This window comes from Dipodomys spectabilis, unplaced genomic scaffold (assembly GCF_019054845.1).
Source record: "Dipodomys spectabilis isolate Male_0828 unplaced genomic scaffold, ASM1905484v1 ptg000085l, whole genome shotgun sequence".
Taxonomy (NCBI): domain Eukaryota; kingdom Metazoa; phylum Chordata; class Mammalia; order Rodentia; family Heteromyidae; genus Dipodomys; species Dipodomys spectabilis.
The window spans coordinates 7,722,145-7,740,553 of NW_024870762.1; the positions used below are offsets into that span (position 1 = coordinate 7,722,145).

Consider the following 18,409-nt stretch of genomic DNA (forward strand, 5'->3'; position numbering starts at 1 on the left):
TTCTTTACTCCATCAGCGCTACCCAAACAAGCAGTGTGGGCCTCCTAATCCAAATGAGGAGGAGTAGAGAGGAGTGAAGGAGAGAGAGAAGAGAGGGGGAAGTGTGGGTGGGTGTGTGGATGGGTGGGTCTGAATGCCACTCTGTGATTGGTTGGTACATCTTCAAACTGGTGCCTGCTGGGTGCTCAAAAAGGGTCAGCATCCTTGAGGACCACAGCCTCATCTCTGCCTTGTAGTAGGAGCCATGGTCCAGCAGTTTTGGGCCTTTTATCTTTTCCCACTGTTCCTTGCTGGCTTCGCTCAGGAGACCCTGAAGCCACAGGAGATGAAGGTGGGTGCCCCACATGGGAGCCAGGCTGCTTTCTGATGACCTACTCAGTTGCCAAAAGTTCAAGTAATTCTTTCCTCCCCTTGAAGGATGAGATCCCTTTTCCAGCTTTTCTGTCCCCTCCTGTTGTGGGTGATAGAGGCTGCTCTGCCTAAATCAACTGTGTCTTATGTGGATCTTCTCTGCACCTGGTTGTTCTTTTAGCTGAATATATGGACTAGCCCTGGGCAGTGGGTGATGGTTGCCCTCAGTGCATTCTCCTTTGCTGATTCCCCACAGATAGCTATTTGGTAGCCCAGAGTCTTTCCCATTCATGATAGTCTATAACTTGGGGGCAGCTCTATGGCTCGGGAAAATGAGTCATACAGTAGTAAATGGATTGAAAGGAGAGCTGATCTGGTTGTTTTCAAGCACAGTACTGAATCAGAGACCCAGAGAAAGTGGAGACGACAGTTATTGGAATATGCTCCAAGAGTGGCTTCAGTTCTTAGAATTTCAAGATATTGCATGAATAATTGTTAAGTGCTGGGGGAAAATAGAGATGTTGGAAACTGTCGGATCATATAGTTACTTCTATCATATTCCAGGTGGATTGTGACAAAGGGGTGGCCGGCACCATTTATGAATATGGAGCCCTCACTCTTAATGGTGAGGAGTATATCAAGTTTCAGCAATATGCAGGCAAGCACGTTCTGTTTGTCAACGTGGCCACCTTCTGAGGCTTGACAGCTCAGTATCCTGGTAAGAACTCAAGTTTCAACGCTTTCAGAACTAGCTCTGTCAGGTAGTCAGAAGGTTCTGCTGGTGTGTTGTTGGGAATGAGAGCTAAGTGATTATGTGACTCTACTTCTCTTAATCCTGCTACTGTTTTGCTTCTTTGAATGTCAGAAGAATTATCTTCAGATTTGGAAACTAAGGCTTTCTCAAGTTGAATTGGCTATTCTGTACCCCACAGGAAGAACATATACTGTAAAGAACCAAGTGTTAGAAAAAATGTATTATAGAATCTGAGCTTGCAGTGGATGATTTGGGGATGGGTTCAAGGAACTAAAGCTTTGATCTGGATTAGACACTGCCAGGAAATGAAGAAATGGGGATGGTTATGTGATTGAGTTTGTTAATAAATACCTTCATAGAGAGAGAAAAAGAAGAAGAAAGCTGTAACTGGTTAAAAAACAAAAGCAAGCTGGGCACCCGTAGCTCACGCCTGTAATCCTAGCTACTCAGGAGGCTGAGATCTGAGGATTGTGGTTCAAAGCCAGCCTGGGCAGCAAAAGCCGTGAAACTCTCATCTTCAAGTAACCACCAGAAAACCAGAAGTGGTGGCTCACTCACCTTGAGCTGAAGAACTGAGGCCCAGAGTTCAAGCCCCATGACCGATCCCCCCCACCAAAAAAAAAATAGAAAAAAACAAAACAATGGCAAAATCACTCAGATGGACAAGAATATAGCAATGCAAGATGGTTTTTGTGATTTGTGCAACATTCATATTCTTCCATATGTTCAGATATGATGGTGGAGTGATCCTGTTAAATGTCTCAACGAATCACTCTTGTGGTTTCAATGTGAAATGTCTCCTACGGGCTCATGTCTTGAAGACTTGATCCTCAGCTTCTTAGTTCTAGAAACTTTAGAAGTTGTAGTTAGAAGAATCAAGTCAGTGGAAATGGGCCTTTATAGTTTACACCTGGGTTTCAGACACTTTCTCATTTCCTGCTTTCCTTTGCCATGAGGTTGAAAACCTCTTCCTCCCAATCCTGCCTCCTCGAGGATGTTCTGGGTGCAGGGGCCAAACAGCCCTGAATGGACTCTGAAACTATGAGCAAAATAATTGTATAAGATTTTGAGTGTTATTCTATACTGGTGTATGATAGGATAGTTCTTACATTCATTATTAAGGAATAGTTACGCACTTAAAGATCATGAGACTTTTAAAGAACATCTCATTCAACTTTGCCAAAGAACTAGACTCATGCATGCTAGTCAAGCATTTTACCACTAAGCCACATTCTCAGCCCATAGCAATATACTTTAATAATAAAAGTTTTTTCTATATATTCTAAAGAAATATATAGACACAAGAAGGTCCTGGGTGCCGGTGGTTCATGACTGTAATCCTAGCTACTAAGGGTGCTGAGATGTGAGGATATGTGTTCAAAGCCAGCCAGAGCAGAAGAGCCCTTAAGACGCTTACTTCCAATTAACCACCAACAACAGCCAGAAGTAGAGCTGTGGCTCAAATGGTAGAATGCTAATCTTGAGCAAAAAAAAGCTCAGGGACAGTGCCCAGGCCGTGAGTTGAAGCCCCAAGATGGGCTCAAAACAAAACAACAACAGCAATAATAACAACACAACCATAGGAAGGTACGCTCCATTTAGGGAGAGGTTCCTAGGCAAGAACCTCAGGCAGAGCTGATTCTGATTGACAATAGTTGGAGCTGATTCTGATTGACAATAGTTGGGGCTGATTCTGAAAACCAAGTAACTGAGCTGAAAATAGCTGGCAATGAAAATACTGGTACAAGTCCAGCAGACAAGTCAGAGGCTTCCTAACTGTAATAAAAACCTGTGTAGTAAAAAACCTAGTTCTAAGCAAATGGCATTAGTTAGTTTCTCTGAAATTGTTGAGAGGGTGGAGAATGCTCAGGAGCCTGGATTGGAGTTTCTCTGTTTCCTTCTACCACTGCTAGGGTTCACCTGGAAATGTAACAAGTGTCAGGTGGGGTCATGAGACAGTCGGAAAGGGGATAGGGAGTTATGTCTATTTTGTTTGCTTGTCCTTAGAAAAACATCTGAGCCATTAACCCACAGAGTAATGATGAGAGCAGCATTTATAGCTAGCTTTTCTTCAGAATCAAATCTAATTCTCCACAAAAATACTAATCAATCTGTTTGTTTGAGATAAGGCTGCCCATTGGAAGGTAAAACACATCCACTTATGGGAACCACTGCCCAACAAACCTAGCAGTCATTTGGATGAATGTCTGGAAACCTGTTACAGTTTTTGTTCTAATGGCTTGAACCTTCCCTTTCATAGTCTTCAGTTTATTCATATGATCAATGGAAAAGGCTGGTGGTCTTTCACTATCCAAGGCAGGCTTTCTGACCCTGCTGACTGGGCTATTCATTTTCTCCCTACAGAACTGAATGCACTACAGGAGGATCTGAAGCAATCCAATGTCATCGTGTTGGGCTTTCCCTGCAACCAGTTTGGAAAACAAGAACCAGGAAAGAACTCAGAGATCCTCTCTGGGCTCAAGTGAGTGTCTGAAAAGGACATTACAAAGGCTGTCATGGTCCTTTTTATTCCTTCTGCCTAGCTGTCCTCCCATTCTATAAACTTCTAGGTTGTATGAGAGAGATCAATGGATTCAAAATTACCACCACGATCCTTTGCATTTAATTTAGTCCTATTGGTAGCGTTCAAGTAGTCTCTCTACCTTTAAGAGTAGGGAAAGATCTAATGAGAAAAAAATGTCCACAGGAGAGGAGAGAATATAGAGAAAATGGAAATGAAGCCTACTCCTTGAAGTCTTGGTTCCCAAAGATGTCTCTTTCCTTACCTTCCCTGTTTGCAGCTCTTCCTCTTTATTTTTGATTTCCCTTTGTGGGGAATTGTTGTTGGTCATTACTATTTCCTTTTTATTTAATTTATATCCTTTTGGGAACATTCTGATTCTTTGCAGGTATGTGCGTCCAGGTGGTGGCTTTGTCCCTAATTTCCAGCTCTTTGAGAAAGGAGATGTTAATGGAGAAAATGAACAAAAGGTCTTTACCTTCTTGAAGGTGAGTGAACATAAACCTTCTAGAGATTGTTTAGGTAGAGATGCTCTAAAAGCAATGGAGCTGGTATCTAGGATTGGGGTGAGATTCCCTAGAAAGAGAAGCTCAGATAAGTTCAAGGATCATGACAATGTTTATTATTTGGTTTTAAGTATTAAAAAAAAAACCCAAACCAAAAAACACATATAATAGTTTGACATGGACTATCTCCTTCTACTGAGTGATAATCATTCATTCACTCAATAATCATTTATCAGGCCCTTGTTTGTATAAGGAGCTGTGTGATATGAATGAACAAATATTATAGGCTAGTATCTCTTCCTTGAAGGAGCTAATAGTAAACCAGGACACAAAGATTCACATGGGTAAGGTAGAGTGTCCAGATAAGAGCCACCGTATGTTAGAATCACAAAATGCAAAGATAAAAGGACCTCCAAGGGTATTTTAGGTCACCTGTCTTTAAACACTGGCATGTAGGACAAGGCTAGACTTTGTTGATATTTTCACCCATCTTCAGAAAGCAGGAAAATTAAGAGACAATGTAAAGAGTTTCTTAAAAACCTCAGCTTTTTCAATAAAATATAAAAGACCACATTTATTCTGATAATTAGTTATGCCAGATATACTGATTTTTTTTCTTGCTCAAAAAATAGCGACATCAATTTGAAGTAATTAAGACTAATATTTTGGGGCTGGGAAGGTGGCTCAGTGGTAGAGCGCTTGCCTGGCATGCATGAGGCCCTGGGTTTGATTCCTCAGCACCACATACGCAGAAAAAAAAGACTAATATTTTAAAATTCTTTAATTTGTGGATTTATGGTAATAGTAGATTTTGAATTTTTCTTTTTTCTCTCAGCAGTAAGTAATGGGGTTTTATATTTGGGGCTTTATATTTGCTACGCAGGTGCTCCACCACTTGAGCCAGGTCTTCCACTTTGAACTTTTTTTTATTGTCAAAATGAATGTTGATTATACTAAATTAGTTTCCAATACATAGCCATTAAATCTTACTGGCCCATGGAACTCCCAAGCTCTAGGAACCTATTAGTTTTCATCCAAAATACCTGAAATTTCAGAAATGATATGATTTGGCCAAGGAAATCAAAGCTATTTTTTCTTTCTGATGCACCATGAACAAATCATGAGAGAGGAGAAAGAGCAAAACCAGGTGCTGGTGATACATGCCTGTAATCCTAGCTACTCGGGAGGCTGAGGTCTGAGAATCACAGTTAGAAGCAAGCTAGGCAGGAAAATCAGTGAGACTCTTAACTGAACTACAAAAAAAACAAGAAATCACTAAAAACAAAAATGAGGTGGTGGGTCAAGTGGTGGAACACGGCTTAAACACAAAAGCTCTGGGACAATGTCCAGGCCCAGAGTTCAAGCTATGGAACTGGCAAAAAAAAAAAAAAAAAAAAAAAGAAAAAGAAAAAGAAAGAGGGAATCCTTTCTGTTTACAATGACGGTTTCTAATGCCTACTAAGACTGGCATTTGGTATACTGGTGCTGACAAACTGAAATGTCAAATCATTAAAATATTAAAGTATATAATGGTGAGTAGAGGTGGGAAGATTGAATCACCCAGACACACAAATAATTATCTTTTCACAATTTGGGTCTCTGCCTCAGAATTCCTGCCCTCCAACTTCTGAACTTTTGGGCTCATCAAGACAACTCTTCTGGGAACCCATGAAGATCCATGACATCCGCTGGAACTTTGAGAAGTTTCTGGTAGGGCCTGATGGAGTCCCCGTCATGCGCTGGTTCCACAAGATTCCAGTGAGCACGGTCAAGTCAGATATCATTCAGTACCTAAATGTGTCTGATACCCAGTAACACACAAGCCTCTGGCAGAAGCAGCTGCCCTGCTTTCCACCTGAAGGACATGGGAAACAGAGTGTATCTTTACTCCATATTCTTTCCTACCTAAACTTCAATATTTCCAAACCATTCTGTGCTGTCTATGTAGCTGCACACATTTTGCGTGTGTACAGCCTTTTATGGAGGTGTGCAGCTAGGTGTGTGTGAATAGACATAGAAATGGGTTGGGTGATGTATATACATAGTTGTGTGCCTATCTAGTTAAATGTTTGATTTTGAAATATCAGGTTTTCCCAAGCTATACTTACAAACATCTTGTGTCTGTAAGAAAATAATCCCTGTAGATTGTTACATCTATTCTTCTCTGTCCTGATGGTTTAAAGAAAGCAGGAACTGGCAGTCAGATTCTCTAAGTCTCTTCTGCATCCTCTGTCCTCCAAGCTGAGTATGCATTATAAAGCTTTCCCTCACACAAATCGATTCTCCCTTCTTCCCCTGTTACCTATAGTTCTTAGAGGATTCTAAAGCAGAGTGAGAGCAGAAAGCCTATCATTTGAAGAGCGGGGCATCTCTATGATGGTAGGTCTCAAATCCCCTATGGGTCAGACTCTACCAGAAATCTTCCTTGGTGCCTGTCCCTTTAGTGCATTCAGGTCAGGCACTTGGGCAAGGATATCCCTTTATTCTGAATGCTGGGCTTTCTCCTCACTCTGAGACTTTCTAAACTTTAAACTCATTCTTCTTATTGTCTCAAATAATAAAGAAAAAGTGCATCAACCAGGCTCTGTGTGATATTTTCCTAGTCCTATAGTATGTCTATAGCCATACCTTCATGCTTGGGCTGGTTTTGAACCACAGTCCTCAGATCTCAGCCTCCTGAGTAGCTAAGATTATAGGTGTGAGCACCAGTGCCCAGCTGTAGCTATATTTCTTCTTTCTCTTACCTATGTGCTTCTGACTTTCTTACGTTGCTCTTTAACATTTTTTTCCAAAAGTACTCTGGAGATTGGTCTGGCACATTTGAGAGCAATGGGGACAATTTGTAGGCATATTGCTCTTGTTAGAGACCTTTTACACTCAGGCCCTCCATACCATTCATCCAGGACTTTCAGTCAAGTCTCTACATGAGAGGACTTTTTGCTTATGAAAACCATCTTCTCTCTCAACAAGAAATACACATACATTTCTGTGGATAAAATTAATGTGTATCTGTGTGCTGGTGGCTCACATCTGAATTCCTAGCACCTCAGGAAGCTGAGATATGATGATTGTGGTTCAGAGCCAGTCCAGGCAAGAAAGTATGTGAGGCTTTTATCTCCAATTAACTAAAAAAGAAGAAGAAGCTGGGTAGATAATGAGACAGATTATTCTCCTTAAGGATATCTGGCTAATTTAGGCCCTGTTTCTGCTATGCCTTTTGTCACTGCTCTGCTGTTTCATTTTTAAATGTGCTTTTAGATTTTAATATTGCACATTAATTTCATTTATTTTTGGTGCTGGTCCTAGGGCTTGAATTCAGGACCTGCGTGTTGTCCCTGAGCTTTTTATTTGTGCACAGGCTACCACATGAGCCACACCTCCACTTCTGCCCTTTTGTTGATTAATTACGTTTTTTTTTCTTCTGATTTATCTGCCAATGCTGTCCTGAATGGCTAGGGCTATTGGCATGAGCCAACTATGCCAGGTTGTTTTATCTTCTTGAACTCAAAATCTGGTAAGGAAAAACTGGACTAAAGAAAAAAAAAATCTGGCCATCATTGACTATAAGCCATAGGATTTGGTTCCATTTATGGCAGCAAGGAGCTCACAGAAACATGCAGAAATGGAGTTTCAATTTTGCATTTCTCCTTAGTGTCTGAAGTTCTTAACACCCAGGGACCTTAACAATTCTCAGGGGGATTCCAGATCTCTCACAATTTTCAGGTCAGGACAAGCAAAATCCAGGAAGTAGCGAGAGGAGGCAGATGGAATGACATGGTATGTAAAGTCCTCTTCAGACCTGGTTCCTGTAAAACCTAGCATTCATAGTTGTTTACAAAAGTAAACAGTTCAGAGGAATAACATCTCCACAGCAAGGAAGGAAGGGGATGGGGCAATCTTCAGCCTGAGGGTGTACACCCAGCAGCCTTCAGTCTCAATCTACTGCTGCTCTGAGAAAAACAGTTTCTATGCTCCTGATGCCCTCCAGTGGCTGTCCCTGAAGAGAAAAGAAATGTTCTAGGGGAAAGCCAAAGCCAGGGAAACCAGATACTTCTATTGGTGGTGGAATGTGAGTCTAGGGGAGGAGCAGGTGTGGGAGCAGCAGTCTAGATGCTGGTGATGATAATAGTTATGTGAAAGTCTTTATTAAGAGAAGACCAAGGGGGAAAAATGTTATTTGTCTCTTCCTCAATCAGTTCCTACAACAGATCTCAGTCCCAAAGAGAATCTATATACTGTATCTTCTGTAGATTGTCCAGAAATGTCTCAGGAGTTCACATCTATCCTGATAGTTGATAGTACTAGCATTGTTACTACTGTTATCACCACAGCTACAATGATGGCTTCGGATTTTTTGTCTTCCAACCAAAAGTTCCCACCATTTATCATGCAAATCAGGTAAACTACTCCAAAAACAAACTACCAGGCATCTACAATCACTAAAGTCTCTGTGGCTCATAAAGTTTTTGGCAAAGGTGTTTAGGCAGATCAGGAAGGCTTGAACAAATCTCAAGCACACACATAACTGAGAGACTGCTTTCAAAAGAAAGGAAATCCTTGAAATAGGACAGGGCAAAGGAGAGGGAAGTAAGGATGGGTTTTCTGCTGGAATGTCGCTTCAGGATAAATCACCCTATGCAATCCCTGATGGAAGGGAGAGAGAGAGCCTTGGGATAAGCCCTGACCAGCAGTTATGGGCTTGGAAAACTTTCGAGGTGAAGTATCTTCTTTTGCAGTACTGATTTTAATATTCGGGGCCTGGCACTTGCTAGGCAAATGGATTCAATCCTAGTGCAGTTATGGATACTAAATGGCCACCCGATGAAAGCAGGGTCGTTAGTAGTATTATTATTCCCCTAAAATTACATTAAAACGTTTTCAAAATTCTTTTTTTTTTTTGGTCCGGTCGTAGAGCCTGAACTCTGGGTGCTGTCCCTCAGCTCTTCAGCTCAAGGCTAGCGCTCTACCACTTGAGTCACAGAGCCACTTCCCGCTTTTTTCTTTTTGCTTGTATGGTGCTGAGGAATCAAACCCAGGGCCTCAGGCATGCAAGGCAAGCGCTCTACCACTGAGCCAACTTCCCAACGTTTTCAAAATTCTTAAAGCCATTGCTTTTCCTTTCTATGAAATGTCTATTTGCTTCGCTTTCTAATAAATCACGTGGTTTCTTTTATTGAAAATATGAGCGCGCTCTCTCTCTCTCTCCATTTAAAAATCAATCATTGACAAAAAAAGGTTTAAAAATCACTTTGGGACCGGTTTTGGGCCTTAAATTTTGCAGCTGCGTTTGGCGGCTGGAAGTTGATTTCAGAGTGTTTCCTCCCCCTCTCCTCGCCTTCTATCTCCATCCACGAGGATAACAAGTCCTTGCTTGTGTCATGAAATTTGCTTGCTTGTGTCATGAAATTTGCTTGTGTCATGAAATCCTTATTTGCTAAAGAGGCGCAAAGAAACATCTGTGCGGCCAGATCCACCCCCTCTCCACCGCCTTTTTAAAGTCTTTTATGAGTTGAAGACCTTCATTCTCCAAGTTCAAATCCGGGACCCATTTGCTTTTGACGCAGGCTTTGCATCCTGTCCGGCCTTGGGCAATGTCCTCTCCACTCCAACCCCACGAGCGCAATCGAGCTGGGTCCCTGGTCTCTGGGTCTCCTCCGATCCCAGCCTCCCTTCCCTTTAGGCCTCGGTGGTTCTCAGTCTCTGCCAGTGTCTGGGGCCCGGGGACCCGCCCGCGGTCCTCCGCTCCCTCCCTGGAGCCCTTCCCCCGGCCTTGTCCCAGGATCACAGCTGCATTCACGTTCCTAATCCCAGGCCCCGTTCCCTGCAAATCCCCGGGACCCAGCGTGCGTGCGTGCATGCGTGCGTGTGTTCGTGGTAGTGCAAGGACCAGGTAAGAGAGGAGAATGCGTTATCTCGTTTACGAGAAGATTTTTTTCAAAACATCTTGAGTGGAGAATGGAATAAAAAGGCCCGGGAGGAAGAGAAGAGGACCAAGGGAGAAACTGAGTCACACACCCCAGCCTTTTCGGGGTCAGAGGCTTCCAGCATCCGCCGGCCCCTCCAGGCCAAAGCTGCAAAGCATCCTGCCGCCGGCCACGCCCACGCCTCTGCACCTTTCTCCCAATGGGCTCTAAGGGATCAGATGTCATTTGGAGGTTCCAAAAGGACCTAAGCGAGCAGCCACCTGTGGCTGAAGATGGCCTTAGCACCCACCAAGCCACTGGCAAATTGGGCTGTTTCGGGTTCCCTAAACAAGTGACCGGGTTACTTTTAGCCAGTTATTTTTTTTAAATATCTTTAAGTGGTTGTGCAAAGAAGTTCCCATTCTACAAAACAGCATAATGTTAACGCCTGGAAGATCCAAAGGTGGACTACATACATACACTGACTAACTATTCAGACATATCATCTATTCGCCTGCCTTGTATTGTATGGTTTTTGTTTTGTTTTAAATCACGAATCGGGTAACTTCATATTTCTGAAATACCTTTTTTGTCCTTGCAATAATAGGAAAAAAATCTGTTGTTTGACTCTGTTAACTGCCTTCGTGTTTTCTTTCCCTCGTGTATTTTTCCCCTTATGTATTTTTATATCTGTAGCACATGCAGAGGAGTGAAACAGCTGGAGTTGGTGTGATTTTGGAACACAACCGAGTATCACCAGATAGTGTGAACTCAATTTTTTCACCCAAATTGAAATAAAATAAGATAGATTTGGCTCTTTTTTTTCTCCCCCTTGCTGTGGCCCTATGGCTCAGTTGGTTAAAGCGCCTGTCTCGTAAACAGGAGATCCTGGGTTCGACTCCCAGTAGGGCCTTCCTTTCCTTTTTCCTTCTCTGATTTCCCAGATTTCTCACGGCACCTACAGCACAACTGTACAACTGTACAAATACAGGTTGTTTGACTGAAACCCGGTGAGTTTTCTTACTTTTGAAAAGAAGTAGATTTATTGAAAGAAAACAATTCAGATTCAAAACACTGCCAAAATAATTCATGGGTCTTACCTCAATCACTTATTACATAGGTTTAACATTAAATGATGCTGACATGTTTTGGAGCAGCCTCAGTCACCATGTACCTATTTTAAAGCACTGATATCTATATATGTGTATATCTATGTACATAATATAGGTATGTATGTAGATCCAGATCCTAACATTCTCCAGCTCTATAACTGATTTCATAAGATAACAAATTATTGAATAATCAACCTACTATTAATTTATAGAAGAAAACTACACTGTAGGGGCAAGTTTCTTTTTTGTTTTTTTCTTTTTGTTTTGTTTCTTATTCTTTTGCATTGCTTGGAATAAAATCCAGAGCTCTCCACATGCTAAATAAACACTCTACCACTGATGTTTGGCCAGCTCTATGCTTGTTATTTTGAAGAGGACACTAGGAAATGTCATGTAGATAGCCATTATCATCCTAACACATGCTTCAGAGTGGTTATCTATAGCAAAGCTAGTAAGAGACTATAAAATATGTAGCTCAGCTGTGTGACCTCCCCAAACAGTGATTTTTTTAGAGTCAAGTAAAAGCAAGCAACTAGGAAGGAACAAGAGATGGTTGGTGTAACTGACACTCAAGTAAGTTATACTTATTGGCTGGCAATTATCCGGGAAGTCTATCCTCTGGTGGAATCTTATAAACTGGAGACTTGTTACAAGAACCAGTGAGGCTCCAGGGAGATCTCCAAAAGGGAGGAGATCTTTACCTGGCCCTTGGGTCCTGGGTTCATGTTACGGTCACAAAATAGAATTTTAGGACACCTCAAGGTCAAGGCTAAGAAAATGCATCAGTAAAGCAAGCAAAGGATAGTATACAACCTAGAAATGGGTGTGGGTACATCTGAAGACTGCACAATCTTCTGGTGTTCATGGTGAATAAGTATGTTAGGGGTTTAAATTGGCCTTATTATTGAAATAGTGAGAGCAGAATGAAACCAGCTGTCCATTTATCCTCCCAAGAGGTTGTTTTGTTTACCTGACAGTGGGTTCTAGGACCACCCCCCTCCCCCAGATAAAATATCCTTCTTTCATGGGTAAATTCATGATTGTCTAATGAGTTCTACAGAGGAAGACATAATCTTAGAGAGGCACAGGTAACACCTGTCACAGCCCTGTTGATAAAAAGCTGTCTAGTCTAATTCCATGCTATCTCAATTTAATAGCCAAAAGAGAAATCATCCAGGGTATGGCACCAAATGTCCGTAGATATTGATGATGCTTATTTTAATGCAGGGATTTTTTTTTCCTGCCAGGAAATGAGTTCTATTAAAAGCAAAGGACTGACTCTAGGCTGTATCTGTCACCTAACATGGATCAAGGCAGTCACTTGATACCTGGACCCATTGATGGCTTGAGGAAGATACATGTTGCTGAGTTCTGACCAAGCCTCAAGAGCAAGCCTGGGTGAACAAGATGGAAAGGACTTCAGTCTGGAGAGGTAAATTCAACATTGTTTTTCCACTCCCTCTTCTCACTCCACAAGGGTTCCCAGGCCAGAAATGCTCTTGAGAGGATTTTTCAGGTATAGCTATCTGGGCTGCTTTTCTGGGTCCTACAGTAACAATTTCCATAGAGAAATGCCCAACTGAACAATAAACAGGGCTTCTCACAGGATGACAAGTGTCATAATAAACTGCATCTTCAAGGAGTTTGATGCATAAGGAGGTTTTATCAGCAAAAAAAAAAAAGAGGGAGAAATTTATTCTCATTGAGGTGCTATTGCCAGGCAAAGGTTCTGTTCAATACATCTTGTCTGAAGTGCTGCATCTTAAAGAATATTAACTATAAACTTGATTACAGAAGCATGTACTTATGTGTATAGCATGTACACGGAGTGCATATACAATGTAGAGGGATTTCTTGTGTGCTTTTTCTTTTCTCTTTTTTAGGTCCAGTCCTGCAGCTGGAAGTCAAGGCCTGGGTGTTATCCCTGAGCATTTTGGCTCAAGGCTAGTACTCTACCCCTTGAGCCAGCGCTCCACTTCTGGGTTTTTGGTGGTTAATTGGAGGTAAGAGTCTCACAGACTTACCTGCTTGGGCTAGCATCCATTCAAGATCTTCAGATTTCAGACTCTTGAGCAGCTAGGATTACAGGTATGAACCATTGGTGTCCAGCTCTTGTGGAGTTTTTTTTGCTTGTTTTTTAAATGAAGTCCTCCAAATAGTGTGTTTTTTGTCCTTGATTTTTCCTCTTGGTAACATTTCCTCTTGGTACTAGCATCTTTTATAACCTGAAGGACACTGTGTCTCTGGATTAGACTGTGAGGGTCTCTGTGTGTGGCACTACATCAACCCCAAATCACAAATCATCCCTGGGGAATGCATTCATCAGACAAAGAAGAATGGATGGACATATATTGAAATTCCTCAGATCTAGCCAAGGTAGTCCTCACAAGCTCAGGGTTGCCCTGCATAGCTTTACAGCTCTCCCACTTGGGTGCAATGTTTAAGATCCAAATGGCTTTCTTGAGACAGGGTTTACACTCAAGGTATCCTCAAGTTGGTGGGCTTGTGTGTGTGTGTGGGTAATTGTTGCTTGCAACATCATTCATTCCAGCTTTCCCCGTCCCTCCCATCCCATTGTGTATTAAGTCCATCATATGCCCATGGGAACATCCTGTGTTGCTTGGGCTGTGAAAAAAGGTTCCTAGGTCTGATTGGAGCCCAAATGGACATGTGACCCCCCCACCCCCAGCAGAGGTGTTTCTTCATGGATGCAAAGGTGGTGATTGCCTCTCTATGGTTCAGAGATAGTTGTCCTGTAATCGCAATACGTGTCAGTAGCAATTGTCCACATCGTGTTTATTTCCAAATGTTTATTGCCTTCAGCTGCAGGGAAGTTATGGTTTTTGTGGACAGTTTTCTTGCAGGTTTTACTCTAGAAGAAGCCTCCTGCTTTTGAAATTCAGCTTTCATGCTCCTGGTAACTCCAAGCAAGAGTTTGGTCCCCTGGTTAGATGCATACAGGTGTCTTTTAACTGAGGAATTGTGTTGTTTTACTCAAACTGCGCCACCTGGTGGGAGATACTTGCTATTGTAAGGCTTCGTCACCAAACAAGTATGTATTAGACTGCGGGCGATTCTCAGGGCCAGAGCAGAGGTCTCCAATGTCCCCAGGGCCAAACAATGCCGCCGGGCTCTAGAACCTGATGAAGAGAAGAAATGGATTCCTTCCTGGAGCTCCCAGAAGGAAGGCAGCTCTGCCCTAGTTTCATCTTAGCTCGGGAGAACCTCCAAAAATATGCAGGAATACACTCTGTGTTTATTTGAAATGGAAAAATGTGTGCTAATTTTCTAGGGCAGTAGTAGGAGGTAACTAACACAGCCTTACATTAGAAGGTAGAACTTGTAATATCCTGTGGTCAGAGAATTTAAAAACTGTTGTGAACAAAGAAAGTGACACAGCAAAAAGACCCAGATTTTTTTTGTAGTCACATTAACAATTGCCCTAGAATCTAGACAATATCATAAAGCATGATGGGCTGGATAATTTTCTCTTCCTTTGGGCATTTTCTCTCAACTGCATGAACATAGTGACAAAAAACACAGCTGCCTTCTCTGAGGCTCGAACTCAGGACCTTCAGATTATGAGACTGACGCGCTGCCTACTGCGCTAAGAAGGCACTGGTTACTAGGGGTTTTGGGTAAATCCATTGGTTCTAATTTTTGCGTGAGTACATAGCTTTTCTGAAGAGTTTGACTCTTTATGACAAGGTAGCAAATGATGATGGATGTTCTATCGTCTGTTTATTGTTCCTTTAGATATGTTCCTCACTGCTGCCCCAAATCGTGTTAGGATTTTCGCCTTGTTTAAATGCCTCACACAGCATGGGTAAAGATGTAGCTAGAAAGTGACACATTAGAACAAGTGTGAAGACCCCCCCAGGCCGCAACAAGGCTCTGGAGTTCCTCACTTACCTCGGCTTTCTTTACCAACCATGTTACCCACACATGGGTAACCTGAATGCAACTTCAAAAGAGCCCAAGATAAAGACAGATGACATGGGGGGAGGGGAGGCTGGACTGGGGTAACTTAGAATGGAAAACTAACATTCTGGATTGCAAGGTAAGGCAATTTGAGAACATGTCCTACACTGTCAATTGTGAATCATGTATCAATCTTCCATGTGCCTTCTCTTTATTTTAGTTACAGAATTCATCTGTGAATTAATGAATTGTGTTGCGGGCATCATGTTACTTAATTTGAAAAACTTCACCATCTGTGAACTAACATCTCACACTATCACTTAACACATTGAACACTTGACACAAAATACTTCTCTGTGAATCCTGTGTGATGGCAAACTTTCTGGAGCGTTTATGACGAGTCAGATAACTCTTTTTCAGCAATTTAAAAGTACTTGCTTGAAAATAAAACTGCTATTTTATTGTTGATTATTGGTTTTTGAACAATGTCACCAGAGCTAAAGGAAAGTCATATTGTCTCCATTTTACTTAGGAGCAAAGCAAATCAATTAATTTGTTCTGCCCAATTGCCAATGGCGCTGTGGTTTGGAGCCTTTGAAAAGGACGGGGAGCCCCGCCCCATTTGCAAACGAATCCTCTCGCTGAATGTTGGAAATGAAGACTTTCAGCGGCCCACAGGTCTGCCTACACTGTTCTCTTTCTATGCAAATAAGAAATCCCATTCCAAACCGACTGCTGGGGTTTGATGCCTGCTGGGTGTTGGCTTCGGTTCCTTTATTCGGTCTTGTATTAGAGCTCAGAATGAACCGCAGTCTCTGGGGTGCAGTTCTCGAATTTTGAGAGCTGAAATTGTTTGCCGATGTGATGGGTGGTTGGAAATCATTTGTATAAAAATGTTCTTAAAAAAAAAAAGAAAAGAAAAAAGTTGGTGGAGAGAGCACACCGATCTCTTTTATACTATTAAGTTGCAAGGCACATCTGTGGGTGGTAGCGTGGCCGAGCGGTCTAAGGCGCTGGATTAAGGCTCCAGTCTCTTCGGGGGCGTGGGTTCGAATCCCACCGCTGCCAGTTTTCTTGTAACAAGATCTATAAATTGCTTGGGAATACACAGGCGCTTTGTTTCATGAAAGACTCATAACTTAAACAGTTCTGTAACGGCTTAGATCTCACTCAAGAATTAGAGTTGGTCTCCAAAGGAACGTTACTTCTTCGTATTTGAAATACTCATACAGAAATAAGTAGAGCACAGGGGTTCAATTTTTCTCCATTGTAAGTAAGAGTACAATCACAATGAAAGTCTACCTCTTTTCACATCCAGTTTTACTGGTCACACAATTCTTTTGAGCAACCATATGGAGTCTAGAGTTACATTTAAAGCATGTATTTTGCACGTGCAAGCCAATAGAAGTGTATTGCTTTCTTCACACTTTATATTTTTCAGACTTAGTCTACTGTACTGTGACTTTTCTGCTTCATGTATTTTCATATCAAGAAAGAACCTCTTCCTTTTGTCTCCATGGCATTCTATTGTATGGATATATCTTATTTTTATCTCAATGTCACTTTTAACAACACAAATAATATTGGGCTAAGCCAATTGTATATTGGCATCTACAAATATGTGATTTTAGAGAATTTCTTTCCTTTTTCCTCCTGTCCTTATTCTCTCCTTGTTCCTGTTTCTCCTCCTCTTCCTCCTCTTCCTCCTCTTTCTTCTCCTCTTCCTCCTCCTCCTCCTCCTGCTCCTTCTCCTCCTCCTCTCCCCTCCACCCTCCTCCTCATCCTCCTCTTCCTCATCTTCCTCCTCCTTCTTCTTAAAAAAAAAAAAGTCTCCGGGTTATGCTACACAACCCATCTGTCTTAGAAGTTGGTTCCTGGGCTGGGATGTAGCTCAGTGGCAAAGCGCTTACCTACCAAGTGCAACGTCCTGGGTTTGATCCCCAGTAGGAAGAAAGAAAAGTCAAAAAAAATACAGTTAAAAGAAGAAAGTTGATTTTCCTGCTTCTGCCCCCACACTCGTTTTTGTTTCTCTTATTGAAAGTAACATGAATGGTCTATTCATTATAGTTATAATAGAAATTAATTAGTATGAATTAACAGTCATTTCTAGAGCTAGTTGTATTTCTTTTTCCAAGAAGTTGATGTCCACATCATTTGCACATTTTTCTTATGAGTTGAAATTATTTTTTTTCTGAGATGAAGAAGGTACTTATATTCTAGGAAAGTTCAACTTTTAAAAATGCAAATCACATTTTCCTCCCACAATTTTTGCTTTTGATTTTTTTTCTCATTTGCTTACGCATTGTTTGAGGGGATGGTAATACAACTTTTTTTTCCCATGTAGTGAATTACAGCAATCCTTTATTCTTTTTGAAAAATAGTTTTCACCATCAACGTTGTATGAAACACTTTGTCTTACTGATACTTACGCTTGTGCGTTTCCATTCTTTGTAAATTTATGTTTATTTGAAATTTGGTATCAGAAGACATCCTGATAAAACGTTTTAAAAGGCCGGAAGTGGAGCTGTGGCTCAAGTGGTATAGAACGCTAGCTACGGGCACAAAAGCTCAGACACAGAGGCCTGTCCCAGGACCCTTCCCCGCCCCCCATAAATAAACAAAAAATAAAAACAAATTTGTAAACATGAAGGTGACCACTGATCCTCACCTCGAACTTTGTAATTATAAGTCAGTGTAGATTCTCTAACCTTTTCTAACGCACAGTTAATGTTTAAAAAGATCCCGAGGTCTTATCCGGGCTGCCCACGGAGATAAAGTAAGAAAACCTACTGGATCTGAGTGAGCGTGAGATGAGGACTGTAGAAAAATGAGCCCAGAAGCAACCACTCTGAGACGCGCGGATGCTCCCGCCACAGTCCCGCGCAGGTGAGACGCCAAGTACCCAAACTCAGCATTCGAGTCTCCCTGGAGTTCCTTCCTCCGAGATCCCCATCAACCCTTCGAACGCAGAATCCAAGTTTAAAAAGACAAGGGAAGTGTGCGCTTTAGAAGACTATGTCGTTCAGAAAAAATGGATAGTCTCAGCTCTCACTGGATGGTTATCCTTGGATGAAGTGTAGCGTTTTTGGCTGTAATATTTAAGCAACGGGGAACCTTCCTGCTAGTGTTTGTTCCGCAATGCGTCTAGCGAAGTAAAATCACTTTGTGGAGTCTGTTTTCTTATGGTAAATTACATAAATCGTAGAAACTCTGGATCAGGAGTATTTAACGTCCAAGACACAGTATATCAAACCTGAGTAGCAGGTGGGCTCCATGGCTTAGTTGGTTAAAGCACCTGTCTTGTAAACAGGAGATCCTGGGTTCGACTCCCAGTGGGGCCT

At 41.9% G+C, this 18,409-nt stretch overlaps 1 protein-coding gene and 4 non-coding genes across 5 annotated transcripts; 4 read left to right on the forward strand and 1 right to left on the reverse strand.

Moving 5' to 3' along the window:
- The first annotated feature begins 231 nt into the window (after positions 1–231).
- On the forward strand, positions 232–5,947 carry Gpx6 (glutathione peroxidase 6). Its single transcript, XM_042683787.1, has 5 exons — positions 232–331; positions 916–1,069; positions 3,470–3,587; positions 4,015–4,114; positions 5,741–5,947. The coding sequence occupies exons 1-5, from the start codon at positions 245–247 to the stop codon at positions 5,945–5,947; spliced, it is 666 nt and encodes a 221-aa protein (XP_042539721.1). The 5' UTR covers positions 232–244.
- Positions 5,948–10,874: 4,927 nt separating this feature from the next.
- On the forward strand, positions 10,875–10,948 carry Trnat-cgu. The gene has a single exon. It is a non-coding gene; the product is annotated as a tRNA-Thr (tRNA).
- Positions 10,949–14,691: 3,743 nt separating this feature from the next.
- Trnam-cau lies at positions 14,692–14,764 on the reverse strand. The gene has a single exon. It is a non-coding gene; the product is annotated as a tRNA-Met (tRNA).
- Positions 14,765–16,054: 1,290 nt separating this feature from the next.
- Positions 16,055–16,136, forward strand: Trnal-aag. The gene has a single exon. It is a non-coding gene; the product is annotated as a tRNA-Leu (tRNA).
- Positions 16,137–18,335: 2,199 nt separating this feature from the next.
- On the forward strand, positions 18,336–18,409 carry Trnat-ugu. The gene has a single exon. It is a non-coding gene; the product is annotated as a tRNA-Thr (tRNA).